Source organism: Musa acuminata, chromosome BXJ1-8 (genome assembly GCF_036884655.1).
Source record: "Musa acuminata AAA Group cultivar baxijiao chromosome BXJ1-8, Cavendish_Baxijiao_AAA, whole genome shotgun sequence".
Lineage (NCBI taxonomy): Eukaryota > Viridiplantae > Streptophyta > Magnoliopsida > Zingiberales > Musaceae > Musa > Musa acuminata.
Genome location: NC_088334.1, coordinates 52,551,963 through 52,567,278, shown reverse-complemented (window position 1 = coordinate 52,567,278; position 15,316 = coordinate 52,551,963). Strand labels below are relative to the sequence as shown.

Below are 15,316 nucleotides of genomic sequence, written 5' to 3'. Positions count from 1 at the left end.
CGTAGGTTAAAGGTTTCACTTCATGAGATTAAATAAATTTGGTTGAGATGAACTGTGGCTTTAATAGCACTGGGCTAAATTATTCATTGTACTCAGAATATATTTATAAGGAGAATACAAGTTGGCTCAATTAATTTAATTTAATTTAATGCAACAAGGATATTATGCCTCAATCTAAACTTAAAATTATACGCGATCATATGATCTAAATTATGTGATCTCAATTAATTTGACTCATTTATATTATTTTTAAGTAGATTTTATAATATTTTTATTGTGATGATAAAAAAAACTATAAGCCAAAAACATTTTAACAGACTAATATACTATAATAGATGAAAACGAACTACGGGTGTGAACCGAACCAACGACCGAATCGGATCCAACCCGATTGAGTAAGGTGAAAGGGCACGAACCGAAGGGACATTCAGGTCATTTTGCACCGCTGCAACGTTTTGGGCTTCTTTGAAAACTACTGGGCGCTTTGTGGGCATTCCAAATAATTGGGGGCCTTTTTCAGAAATTGGCTCTTTGTTTTTTATATGGGGAGTATTAAGAGGAAAAAGCAAAGAGCAGAATTGGAGGTTCTCTCTTGATCGCCGAAGCCTCTGGAAGAAGCGTTTGTACTCACGAGGAGAAGGCCGGAAGGAAAATACAAGGAGAAGAAGATGCAAGGGGGCGACGATTTAAGCATCGAAGAGCTCGCTTCCACTCTCTCCACGTATAAAGATCAGCTCCGTGAGGTTCGATTGCGTTTCGTTTCTACTTCTTTTCTCGAGATTATTGTTCTTGGACCACAAAATTGGTGCTTTTGTTGTTACTTGATCCGCTCGATGGCTTCCGTGGTATTAGGGTTTCTATGTTATGATGCTGTGGTCTCTCACTTGACTCGTTAGGGTTCCTCAAATGCCATTGTCTTGTAGGTATTCATGTGTTCGAGATCCGTTTCTAGGGTTGCATGGTTTTGTAATCTATATAAGAGAAAGGACTTGGGGGTTTTAGATTTAAAAAAAAAAATCTCTTGTTGCTGGTTAAACATTTTATATTTTGCTACAAAGATTTTTTTATTTTTATTTTTTGTAGGTATAAGTAATCAGATTCCATTTGCTTGCATAATTTGAACTTTATTACTGATACTTGAGTGACAATTCGTAGCTGTATGTTATATTTCGTCTTTGAGTTCTTAGAAATTGTTGACAATTTTCTTAGTTTTGGAATTGGTTGCTGGAATCATAGCAGTATTGATTAATTTGATGTCAGTTGTTTGATGAGCTTATTTAATATTGTGCCCATGTTTCCTGGATGGGTTTGGCTTGATCTGTGGACCATGGAAATTTTGTATCTTATATGTAAAGTTGCAAGGTGCAACGATTATTAAGAAATGGAATGATAAATTGAAATTGCACATTCTCTAGTTCGATGTTCTTTTGTTTGATAGAAGTAATACTTGTGTGTGATATTTTTGTGACCACGATTGATAGTGTTATTTCAGTTTAGTTGTTTTTTGTTGATTATGCACTGATAACACTGGAGCTTCTGATGAGCTTCAACTTTTCTTCTTCGTGAGCATGCTATTCTAAGCAATAAAATGGCATCAATTATCAATGGGGAGTATTTTCATAACATTTGAGTCATGCATTCATGAGTCATGACACAATATGCATGATTACTTGTATTAGTTTTACTTGTATGTTGTACCATTTCTTTTAAATATTATATACTGAGCCAATGAATCTAATTGTTCATTGCTCTGAATTTATTAGTTTTTAGGTGAAAAAGACGTCCACCTGATATCACGTTCAACAGAAGGTTCATGGTTTCCTGGATAGTGTCCACAATGAGTCATGAGCCCTTCTTGGCTGATGAATATTTTATAGTGCATTTTAGCATGAGATATGTTGGCTCTGTTGTGTATAATGTTACTCATAGTTCAAGCAAAAACAGTAAACTATCTGTTGTAAGTATGTTGTTTTGATCATTATCACCATGCATTGGGTATTTTTTTCATCCCAGATTGTGGTGGTACATGATCCTGATCGTTGAATTGGAAATCCAATCTCCTAAATATTGTTTATTTATATAATTACAATAACAATATATTCTTACTCCATAACCCATTCCAGTAAAACCTCTAAACAACATATGAAGCATTTAACAATCAGAACCAGTTCAAAGTTTTCTAAGTTATTTGTCATCATTTCTTTTATCTAATTAAACACAGCTGGTAACTTAGCAAAAGAAATTATTGTGTGTTGTAATAAGTTATATATGTAAGTGGTTTGGTGTGTAACATGATTCATAAAAGAGTACCAGGTAATGCTACTATGAGCTAAGTAGCATGTCTCATTTCGTACCCATACCATAATCTGGAGCATTCAATGTTTTAGGAAACTGCAGATGTGGTTATTGGATTTTATATTGAAGATACTCGATACAACATGTCAAGTAGCAGGGCACATATGTTTTACAATCCTTATCGTATGTATGTTGAACATGCGTTGGATATTTAGTCTCATTTGATGCTTCTTGGATGCATATCTGACATTTGAAGTATAAAGTTCTTCGAATAATATCGGAAATTTAGTACTGCTAAGCTATCTTGAGAATGCTTTGTGGATTCTTCTTGGGAGCACTTTGACTTTGTTGAACGTTGATCTTATTATGATTGGCTTGGCTGGTTGATCTTCATTTGCATTGAGCATTATTTTTTGGTTAATAAAATTAGTAGTGTTCAATTTTTTATGAGTTGAAAAGACTTGTAGATGCAATACTTAGAAGAGGTGAAATAATTATCATTAGTAGTATGATGGGAGAAAGAGACATAAGAAGATTTTAATAAAAAATATAAATAAAAACTTAAATAATATTAACTTAATTAAACAAATTATTTTTTACAGATTCCAATAGCGGCAAAAGATCCATCCATATAGCCAAGTTGTTGTTGTTGTCGGCTGTGCTCATTAGGCTTTTGTCATTCTCGTTTATTGTCACTAGTAACTACATAAGTAAGTTGGAACTTGGAAGTAACTTTCTAAACCTCTAAAGAAAATTCTATGTCTGTCACATATATTATATGTTTGTGATATTTTTAATTTCGTATTCGTGTTATATTTTATGAAGTTTTAACGGAACATGATTCGTTGTTGTATCTGTGTTGATATCCCCATACCCTTGTGTGTAGGTAACATAACCATAATGGATTGAAAAGATCAACTTTCAATTTTTTATGATATAGGAATCTAAGATATTTATTGAGGCAAAGAGGGTTCTCAAATTAAGATTCACAGAGATTTAGATGATTCTGAAGATGCCTGATACAGATAAAAAATTTTATGGTTGAAGATGCAGATATATTTTATTTCACCAGTGAGATACCTTAATACTATTGGACACTTGGGGCATGTTCTACGGGCACTGTATGTATCTTAATGCTAGTATGCATATTGTATGTAATTGAGGCTACTATTATTGTATCTTTAACTTATCGAAGTATGTTACTTGTGATGAATGCAAAAAACTGCATGTTTACTGTAGAACAGCGTGGAACATGGGACAGAAAGTCAGGAAACGGTAACATCTAAAATATTCTTCTTGAAGCATGTAGTTTGCGTGATAGCACTCTCTATGGTTTGTCTTATGCAATAGCCATCGTTCAATGATAGAAATAAGGAATTCCATTGGGCTTCTGCAACATCCACAAATGATAATACGTGCCTAATTCTTAATGTTTTACCTTGTCTATCAACTTTGCAAGAGTTTTATTTTTAAAAATAAGTTCTGTTAATTGTATGTTTTTACTGTAAAAGTTTGTCCAATTCCTTGATTAGTTTTTGGGAAGTTATTGCTTATTGCAGCTATTTTTGCTTAAACTTAAAAATTTTCTTGTTCCTTTTTTTTTAATCTCACATCATGGTCTTGGATCCTCTTTTATATTTCTGTGATTAAGGATTGTTGTCAGCATTTATATTTGTGAGAATTTACATGTTTGGTGTTGTAAAATTCACTTTTTTAGCTTCTTTGTGAGTTTTTTCTACCAATCATATTTACAATATAATTTGTCCTGGATTTATAGATAGTTTTCTTGTTGTTTCAGGTTAGTAAACTTTTGACTGATGACCCTGGAAACTCCGAATATGCAGATATGGAGAAGGAGCTTGAAGAGGTGAGCTGCATTGCTGCTTTGGTAGTAAATCCTAATTCTTTGTGATACATGGATGCCACCTTTTGCTTGCTTGTGGTTCCATGTGATCCACATAAAATCTTAGCTTTAGAACAATACAAATATCAGAGCAAAAATGAATAATTTCTTCCTTTGCCTTATTGTGTTTGTAAGTTTTCAATGCATGCTATTGCTCTTGCCATGTGTTCTTTTCGAGGAGCCATAAGATGTTCAAGGAGGGCAACATGATCTGACTGCATGATGGCAAGGGTTTTAATGAGGATTTTAGATTCTCTTAACACCTTAAAAGGTGAGAAGGGTGATTTTATTGCAACGTAGCTCTTGTTTGCAGCAGCTGGAGCTATATGGGCAAGTATGACTTGAGAAGCAAGAGCTGTATGTGAAAGATCATTTCTAAATATGCCATCACCCTTTTATCTTGGTTCTTTGCAGGTTTTCCCTCTCGTGATGGAACCATCTGCTTACAATCTCCTGATTTGAGATGTTCACGCTGCTATTCTAAGTTTGAAGTTTTAGATTTGATTTTTGGCTTGTTGAAGGAATAGAAAGGTTTTCCTTTTGTAGGCTGAATTTAGTGTAACCTTGAACATGTAGGTTATTGCATTGACAGAGGAACTTCTGGCAACGGCAAAGCCAACAGGTGTTGGCCAGCTTCACACTGATGCATCTCCCCAGGGTCAGTTTGGTGGACCATCTCAGTCCAAGGTGGTAAATCCCTCTGCTATTATATCCTGTTAATTATGGTCTTAATTTTATTCAAAATTATCAAAAGTAGTTTTCTATTAAAAGATTGGATACAATGGAACTTTATGTGATGAATTATAATATTTATTATTCTTATCCTCCACTATTATGTTGGTATGCATGAAGATCTATCTATCATAGACAAAGCTGTAAATAGGATGTTCGATATAATGGTTGTGTATGTTCATGTTTTTCGATTTTGTTCATACTTTGCATAATATGTAAAGGATTTGTAGTAAGCTTGACGACCCTATTTTGGTTGACTTTGTGTTCGTTTTAGTCTTATAAATACAGGTTGTGTGCCATTGCGCCAAGGCAAAACTATCGAGAAACAGACCATTTAGGCAGCCATTTTAGGGGTTTTTTAGCATCGCAGAGTGGTGCGGATTGTTTGCTGGCATAACACCCAGGAGCTACCCAGGTGGTACATGGTTGGATGAGACTTTGGGATAGTATCTAGGGTTGATTCGTTGCCTTGTTCCTCAGCAGTGTCATGTGGGCACTTGTGGGCGACTTTGGTCGTGGCGAACGATCTTGGACTCTTTGTTGCGCGATCGTTCAGAACTTGCAAAGTCTATGTTTGTAATTTGCATTGTCTAATAAGTGTTTATTAGATGCTTGTTTATGCGATCCCGAGTTAAATGCTTCATCTAATCCGTCTTCTTTTTTGTAGGTCCTTAAGGGACCATAAAAGGTTTCAAGGAGGTTGATCCTTTGCGGATGAACACGCAAGTGTGCTGCACGATTTAGGCAAAGCTAGCTAAGTTTGTGATAGATGGTATCCGAGCGGGATAAGCATACTTAGAAACACTTGATATGCCAACGTAGGGGACCTAGCGGGGTTGTGTTGTGGGCAGCCATCATGTGTGACCGTTTGAGGGAAATGAGTATAGAGATGTAGGGAAATGAGTTGCTCGGAGGAGCGGGTATCCAATATTGACTTTTAGAAGAATGACCAACCCTTCATGTAAGAGGCACCATGAGGACAAGGGAGTTGGGAAGAACACGCGCACAAAGGTTGGGATGGCTGAGTTCTAGCTACAGTTCAACATTGGCAACAAAACTTGACGGTGCTCAAGGCAAGCGAGGCGTTTGACAAAGGATGAGATCATGCAAGGAGAGATGGGTTGCTCGGCTAGTGATAGAGTTTGTGCAATGCTCGCAAATGCGAAGGGAATTACTAACTCGAAAAATTCGAAACTCATGCAAGAGCTTATATGCAGATAATGGACTATTCGTGATTATCCCAAAGCGATCAAAACTCGATGCCATGGAGCATAGAAAGTTTCTCTTTGGCATGGGAAGGATATGTCTGTATGTGGTTGAAGTGTGTAATAAGTTCAGCATGTTGCTAGGCTTTGAGGGGTGGAGCAAGGGTTTTATTGACGAAGAGTTACAATCTAGCAAGTGCGTTTGCGGTGACGGAACAATGCTCAGCAAGAGATAATAGTCCAAGAGGATGGTAGTCTCCAAAACTTTCAGGGGGAAGGATACGAAGAAAAAAGTTGTTCCAACGGGACAAACCAGGAGGGATAAGTTTCGGTTCTACAAAGGGAGAATCATGTGCAATGGGTTGCACATGTTGAGGGGGGTACCTCAAAATGACAACTCCATAAAGCTTAATGGACCGACCGAGCAGCAAAACAACCTAGGTGAAACTAGGCGAAGTGCTTAAGCCGTGATAAGGGTAAGTTGTTTACACCAACAAGCCGCATGAAGGTGGTTAACATAGAAGACAAAACATAAACGGAGGCACAAACCTTTCCTTGGATAGAGATTAAAGACATGAACTCTTATAGAGGCAAAAGTGAGATCATGTCGTTCCATGGGTCTCTCATTCTGATGGAGCAGACTCATCGTGCATGGTGCCAAAGTCGAAGGGAGCTTCAAGGCGCATTCACCTTATCTCGGTGAAGCAATTGATGCAGGGATTATGGTGACCCAACTTGCGGAGGCGAAGTTGGGGTCAGAAGGCCGTGACATAGGGCAAAAGGACGCGGTGGTGGGTACTCTTGAAGAATATGTTGCAGTATCGTCTTTCGAGTTGTCGTGAAGGAAGCAGTGCTGGTGCATAGCGGAGATTGTGCTGGAGGCATTGGCCTAGAATCTAGACAACTACACATCAGCGAAGTCGGTGGACTTCGAGAGCTATCGGGCGACGGACTATCCTAGGGCTATGCTTCGTCCGCGTGTGACTCGAGAGTGCGTGGACGAATGTCGATTGACAAATGAACGAACACAATCGAAGGTGGTGAAGGTCTTGTGATATGCTGACAGCAACCACACAAGGAGAGATCGCAGTCCGAGTTCATCCCACAAAGATCAAAATGCAATGGAGATGTCATTAGGAGGCGTATATGAAGCAGTGGATCTTGGTGCAACAGTTCGAGGCAATACGACATACACAGTAAAAGTCCCATGAGGGACTTGATCATACGAAGGTATGATAGGGAGCTATTTGGAGCTCCACTTCAGTGAGCAACACTACGATAAGAAGGGCTATGGTCTGAAGGAGTGAATGTCATGGTACTGTAGAGGCGAATCTTCTGTGCGTGCATCAAATTTTGCATCGGATGAAAGCTTTAGTTATCAACATATAGGGGCTGTGTACCATCGAGAGAGATTTTGAGTGCAAGTATCAATGAGTCTCATGGGGGACTTGGATCGTACAAAGGTATAATCGGAGCGACTAGAGAGTTGGACTGTTCCAAAGCTCATATTTGATTGAGGGAGCCTGACAAGTCGAAGGACAAGGCTAAGTGAGCGAATGTTGCTACCAAGGATGTAAAGGATAATAGAATCGATGCGAGTCCTACAACATGATGACGGAGGCCATGCATGAGAGTTGTATTCTGTCTTTTCATCGACCAAGGGGAACTGCTCGGAGAACATGAAGGTGTTGAAGTAGGTGGTCGAAAGGGACGAGGAAGCGACAACGAGTCCAGAGAGACTTAGCTACCCAAAACGAAGCGTCGGTTAAAATGGAGTGGGCTCAGAGGAGTGCCATAGTGCCGTAGAGGTGGATCTACCGATTGTGAGGAAAGGGATGTAGATGCGAGGCGATAGATAGTAGGGCCATAGGCATGACAACTTTATACTATTGCAAAGGCGAGACTTTCATGGAGTGCATGGTCGTGAAAGGTGCTAAGGAGGTGGAGAATGCAAAGGCAAACTTCAATTATCAAAACAAGGTCGAAGGCAAAGGCTAGGGAACTTCGTAAGATTGGTGTCAATGGGCATCTTATCAAGATAGTCGAAAGTGGAGGGACTTTATGTTAATGCAGGAGTGCTCGACCAAGGAACGAAGTAAACAGTATGCGATGTTGTACCTTTTCTACTTAGAGGAGTTGGCGACGGAAATGATGGAGAAGATGGTACAATCCCAGAGACGATTAAAACTATAGGAGACTTGCTATAAGTCGGTATGATATTTAGTTCTTTTCTAGAAAACTTTTTGCATTTCAAAAGTTCGATGGCAAAGAGGAGGCGCATTGTAGTAGCTAACTCAACGTAAGGAGTGTAAACACTTCGTGCTTCAGAAGTGTGAGCAAAGAGTAGGCATAGGCTACTAACCAGCTTGATGCATCAACTACAAGCCTCGAGGAGGTGGGCGAAGTCAAGTAACCTTTGTCTTCTTAATTCTGAAGAGAATGGGTGAAACCGAATACCCCTGTTCTTTTATTTATCTAGCAGAGAAGCTTTGTACATATTTAAGACTCTTGAAGAAATATAGTAGAAGACAACAGTTGTTAAATCTTCACCAATAGTGATCGATTCTATCGAGAATAAATTGTTCGCTTCATTTCTTAACAAAATGCCAGCAAAAGTGATGCGAACCTACTTGGAGGCGACAACTAAGTAGAAAAGGAATCGATGGACAAATTTTGCGAAGGAAAGATCTCAAAAAATTAAAAGTTTACGAGGCGATGCTCGTTAAAGCTCCAACAGGCATCCACCTAGTTCAAGTGGCGAGGGACATATGAGAGACTGTTGTACAACAAGGTCTTTTTCTTTATCTGAGGGATCCACATGAACCAACAAAGATCAACACAACTCGATCGACCCCATATCAAAGTCAAAGTCATTGGCGAGTTGAAGCAGCATTGACATGTCAAAGTTTGGCTACTCAACAACAGCGACGAAGAGCAGTTGGGAGCTAAGAGGTGCGTTGCAACTGGAGCAAAAGATTGATGATTCAGGAAAGGCAAGGAGATATAACATCCTTAAAGGCTTTGATGAGGACGTCAAAGGAATAAGTGGTGGAGAATGTCACAGACAAAGTTGTAAACAGGGTGATCGATGTAATGTTCATGTCTTTTGGTTTTGTTTATGCTTTGCACAACATGTAGAGGGTTTTTAATGCAGTTATCAAAAAAGCAAAATTTTTAAAAAATAGACCATCCAGGCAATTGTTTAAGGAGCTTTCTAGCTCCGTAGAGTAGTGCGGAATGTTAGCTAGCAAAACACTCAGAAGCTACCCTGGTGGCACATGGTTGAATGAGCCTTTGGGGTAGTGTCTAGGGCTGGTTCGCTGCCTTATTTCGCAGTAGTATCATTTGGGCACTTGAGGGGATTTTTGGTCGTGACGGACGACTTTAGATCCCTTATCACACAATCGTTCAGAGTTTGCGAAGTCTATGTTTGTAATTTGCATTGTCTATCAAGTGTTTCTTGAAATGTCTATTTGTAGGGCCTTGAGTTAAATGTTTTCTTTAACCCGTCTTCTCTTTTGCCGATCCTTAAGGGACCATAAGAGATTTCAGTGAGGTTGATCTTTTGCGGACGAACACGCAAGGGTGTCACATGACTTAGGCAAAACTAGCTAAGTCCGTGACATGTCAGTAGGCGAAGATATACTGTTTGACATATCATATTGCTTCATTTACTTCTATTTCTGTTTGTTATGATATTAAATCTATATTGTTCAATTGATTTTTTAGATTATCTTTATTTAAGTTTGGTCAGAGTTATCTGTCTATATTATTTTCTACATGAGAAAATATGAACTATGCTCTATTTGATCTTTTCTGATACATGATAAACATTAATTTTGTGTTGTATTAATTCAGACACGAGAGAACATGACTTCTTATTATTCATCCTTTTAAAAATATCTCAAATATGGCTTATTCCTTTATGATGGCTTCCAGTTTTATTATATTACAAACTGAATTTTGGCATCTTATTTTTAAACATCATCTTGATATTTTTCAGCCATATGAAAAATTTTCTGTTGACACCAAAGTTCAAGCAGTTTGGAGTGAGGATGGGGAATGGTATGCATGCCCTGATAGGTTTAATTTTGTTAATATACTTTACTCTCAATTATTTTACCTCTTCTCTTTTATGTGTTGATTATTTGAATGTTTAGGTATGATGCCACAATTGAGGCTATAACTCCTAATGGATATTATGTCTACTATGATGGCTGGGGAAACAAAGAGGAGGTATTGCTTATTTTTGAGTTTAATTAGATGACTATGCAAAAGTTGTTTTTGAACCATCCATGTTCTTTTCATCATTATGGATAGTATTTAGTAAAGCATCATCAGCAGATAGTTCAGAAGATAAGAATTCAAAGCTTTAAGTCCAATTTAGAGATGTGTGGTATAAGCAATCTTAGAAGATTTCTATTCAAGGATCTTAAAATGGTTCACAGTTTACTAAATTCAGTTATATCAGCCATCCTGTGGCAGCTTTATACATGTTAAATTGGTGTTTCTTTTAATTAATTGAACAACTTCAGTAAATTTTCTCCCTGGATCTTGTAAATTTCTTTTTAATTTAATATACTTGAAGCATTTACATCGGTTTTTTCTGTTCATTTTTCCTCTCTTTCCATCGAAAATCTGAAACATCATAGCTATCTTGGTTTTGCATCCTTATCATCATCTTTTGGACTTGGTTACAGTTGTTCTAAAGTTGTGCTGCATCATGATTTATAGATATGATCACTGTATAAGCACAAAACACTGCATAAGGAAGAAAATGCAGACATAAAAGTGTCAAATGTTTTAAAAAGCATACACTTTAGAGTAAATAATATTAGGTAAACATGTGATGTAGCAGCGAAAATTTATTCTGAAAGATAAATTAACAAACTAAAGCTTGATGAGTACTGAGCTACTTAAGTTAGATATATAAGGAAATAGGTTTCTAGATTATAATAACAAAAGGGATTTTATTGCAGGGATCGGAGACAAGTACATAGATAAAGGACGAGAAGGTCAGTTGGAGCATAATGTAGGAAACAATAATTTTACAAGATAGAAAGATGCACTTGGGATCAATGCTTTATATCATGGTTTCTCACACAAATGGTTTCCAGATCAGGGCGTCGTTTCTTATTAAGAGGATTGATGGTTGATTTAATTGGAGAAAATTGTTGTCACAAGGGGAAATCTATAGGATTATTGAAGAAGATTTATCTAATAAGATATTAATTCGAGAAGCACAGGAAATGGTTAATAAATAGAAATGGATGGCATATTTTTCTTGATAGTGTGAATCTGACATACATTTATTTTTATTGCAAAATGTCCTTGTTGCTGTTAGGCAGTTTTGAATTGGAACAAAAGTTGTAACTCCCATCTTATAAATACCTTTCTAGTTCAAGGTGTCAACTTTGTCCTTTCCCATTCCACTTTCCGTTTGCTTGTTCATTTGAGAATTTTTAATTTAGAATTTTGTATACTGTGAAGTGACAGTATTTGTCACTTACATGTTGTAATTTGCTGGATTATATATATGGTATGTTGAACTCTATGTCGACGTATCTAACTGTTTAGCATTCTCCAGCTTGTTCTACTGTTTTCAACTTGACCATATTGTAGGATCTGAATATTTTGGTTCTTGAATTATTTTTATTTGGCTTATGAAGCTGTCATATTTTATGTTATGAAGTGGTTATTTTTGTCACTTACAACTTGATGCAATTTGCTTGATCATATTTATGATATGTTGAACTCCATGATGACATATCTCCTTGTTTAGCATCCTCCAGTCCACAGTACTGTTCTCAACTTGACAGTATTGTATGATTTGGATCTTTTGGCTCTTGAAATAGGTCTTCTTTATCATTTTCTTTGTAAACAAGGCGTCACTTCTGTTGTATTACTATGTTTTGAGCATTTATTTTGCTTATGTTAACCAACTGCAATAATCTTAACTCATGATGATTGTTGCTGATGCTGCTTTCAGGTGGATCATGCTAATGTTAGGCCAGTTGAAGAGGGTGATGCTTTGTTGGAAGCTGAAAGAGAAGCTGAGGCTACCAGACAAGCCATCAAAAGAAAAATTGCACAATCTGCTATAACTGACTTTCAAGCACGGACCTTGCCTGCAAAACTTCGTATTGATCCCAATGATCCAGATGATGTGGTGAGTAAAATTGGTCAGCTGCTCACAATAATCTGTAGAACTAAGCAACTGTGTGTTTTCTAAAGACAAATTTTGTTCATTATACTGTATCTTCTGTTACATAAATGATCCCATCCTAATGCCTTTTGGGCCTTTTACCTCCTTCAAACTAGATATTCTTTTGGAAACACCAGAAGTGGTCATTGTAATATTTAAAATCCTAAAATATATTTGTGTCCTTAAGCCATATCGGCAAGAAAAAATGATTAAATACAATTTGATGCCACCTGCAATTGTATGTTGTTCATGTGAAAATTGAAGATAAAGGGCACCGGTGGGTCAGTGGGTGTAGAAGTGGAAATTTATGATGGGTTACTTAGTTGGAAATTTAATTTATATCATCTAAATGCTTAAATCCATATATGGCAAATGGAGTTGCCGTGAATGTGGAGGCAAGTAATCCTTCATTTGAACTGTTGGTTCCTCTTTTTGTTTTCTGCTGGCTCTTCTAGCGTGGGGTTTTTTTAAGCAAGGATCTTGTTCATTGTGTTCTTGCAATGATATTTACAACTTGATTCATCTGGATATGTGTTGGCAGAAAGCTACTAAGCGCAAGAAAATACATGCCTTCAAGTCGAAGGTTCGGAGTGAACAACTGGAAGTCGCACAAAACAAGCGCCAGAATGCTTGGCAGCAATTCCAGTCTACCAAAGGAAAAACTAAGAAGGTGAAAATTAGGACTCCATTTTCATACTTTTGCTTTCTCCTTGGTGTGGTCACCATTCTATTCATCCATTTCAGGGTGACACATCATGATTAGATCTTGATTTGTGTCCTTGCTGTTGCAGATTGGGTTCTTCTCAGGCCGCAAGCGAGAGAGTATCTTTAAGTCCCCAGATGATCCTAGGGGCAAGGTTGGTGTTACCGGCAGCGGTAAGGGACTGACAGAGTTCCAGAAGAGGGAGAAGCACTTGCACCTCAAGGGAGGTGCAGTGGATGCAGAGGACTGAATTGTAAGCAGGTGAGAACGATACCTTTCCAATCCTCACCTACTTAATCATGGTGCATGGTGCAGTAAGAATGCACATGCAACATTTACAGTGCACTAAGTGCTTTGTTTCTGGGCATCATTTTGGAATAGTCTGATACAAAGTAGTTAGGTCTACAATCATATTATGAAATAGAATTCAGCACAAAAGTTACTAGGAGGTTTTGCTTGTGAAACTGATGTTGAAGATGTTGAGCACTTTCACATCTTGTTTTAGTGAAGGCTTCAGATCAATAATTAGAGCATGAGAAATGTGAAGTTGGGAACATCGTTACTGTCCATGAAGTTTATACTCACAAGGAACAAGATCAGGTCCTACGGAGAGAAACGAGTCTGTGTAGGTTGTGCGCATAATCCAACATTAAGTTTAGCTTCTGGATTTCAAGTTGAGTGATGCCACTGAATCGTTTGGACAGATTGATACAGTATGGTTGCACGGTTGATAGGTCTAAGATACTATGTGTATCTTTTAGTACTTATATGGTTGCACGGTTGATAGGTCTAAGATACTAGATGTGTATCTTGTAGTACTTATGATGTACTACTTATGGAACGAAATTACCTGTGTGTATCTTGTAGTACTTATGTAATACTTAGGAGAAAGATGGATTACCTGTGTAATCCTATTGTGCATCAAATTAATCATGGCTGAGCAGTCCTCAAGCATAGTGGACAAAGTGAAAGTTTCTGATGATGGTAGGAATCAATGCGAATCCTAATGATGGTATCAGAATATAATCAAGTTAGCACCAACAAGAATTACGATTCTACTAGAAGAGTTGTGTTGATGAATGTATGTATTCATGATCATGACTTGAATAACCAAAGCTAAAATCTAGTTCACTATGTGCAGTAATAGAAGCCAACAAGATGAAGTCGAGCTTCTGCGCAAGCATCCAGCTGAAAACGCCAGGTTGGAGAGCTAAAGGAATCCTGGAATCATATTTAGTGGAAGAGAACCTTGAAGGTGTGCACATATTATTAGCTCATCCATGTAAGAGAACATTACGTTAGAAAGAAAACACCAATAACAATAGCATTTTGCAGCAATACCCACATTATAACATTATTTTGATGATGGGGCAAGGCGATTACCTTCTCTTCTGATACATCCTTGGCCTATATGAAAGCTTCGAATATGGTTTCTCTTTCATCTTCTCGAGCTAGTTGTTGAAACCCTGAGTTGCACTCACATCCCCTGCATCTAAAGAGGGAGGGAAGGAACTCTAGCCTTTCATGGCCACATGTCATATATGGTAAAAAAAAATATATTATTTATCGAATTCGTTATTCTTGTCGTTATTAGCTACTTACGAACATATTAAAATTTTTTTCTATCGAGTGTGTGTTTTTTGATGAGTCCATTTTTGGTATTAGATTTCGGACACTGTTTTAGAGGAGATCGCCATTCTCTTACTTTTTAAATAAAGTAGGTCGGTTTGTGTATTTATATATCGAAATTGATTTGTTTAAATAAAGTAGGTCGGGCTACGGATATGGATTGGCAAGTTTAGAGAGAGAATTTTTTTTGTTATTTTCTTATGCGGATTTGCCTTTTACTTATTGTTGACCTCTAAACATCCAATGATGAATGTTCAACATGAGCAACACCTCACTTAAGGGGTTCAATGTCAATAGTTTCTTGGGATATGCTTTAGTCATTTTCTAATATCGATTGTGAGATGTTAATTTCATTCAGTCTAAGCTATTGATTCAAAATAGTATATAAACCAAATCGGGATGTTAATTTTATTATCGAGCCATGCTTATGTTTGGCCAACTTATACTCAATCGCTCTTTTTTAAGTAATGACATCTCATATTTTTGTGTGAATTCTAATGCATATTTTCATCAAATGACAAACCAGTTTTCTTTAACGATCATAATATCACAACGATTCAAACATGAGATCCTGTACAAAATAATACTTTTGGTTTAAGAATTTAACATTTTATTTATAATTTCTGTTAAATCTCTCTTGGCTT

The 15,316-nt window shown here is 37.3% G+C and overlaps 1 protein-coding gene across 2 annotated transcripts; it reads left to right on the top strand.

Annotated features, from left to right (window-relative positions):
• The first annotated feature begins 565 nt into the window (after positions 1-565).
• On the top strand, positions 566-14,440 carry LOC135581562 (uncharacterized). 2 transcript variants are annotated; one of them, XR_010476494.1, is made up of 10 exons: positions 566-743; positions 4,094-4,162; positions 4,775-4,885; positions 10,139-10,200; positions 10,296-10,371; positions 12,125-12,304; positions 12,882-13,010; positions 13,132-13,304; positions 14,185-14,298; positions 14,379-14,440. XR_010476494.1 is itself a non-coding variant. In XM_065081162.1 (9 exons), the coding sequence occupies exons 1-8, from the start codon at positions 669-671 to the stop codon at positions 13,291-13,293; spliced, it is 864 nt and encodes a 287-aa protein (XP_064937234.1). In that variant the 5' UTR covers positions 566-668; the 3' UTR covers positions 13,294-13,304; positions 14,185-14,440. The 2 variants fall into 2 exon arrangements, 1 of the variants encoding a protein (XP_064937234.1); XM_065081162.1 differs by having other exon boundaries at positions 14,185-14,440.
• The last annotated feature ends 876 nt before the right edge of the window (positions 14,441-15,316 follow it).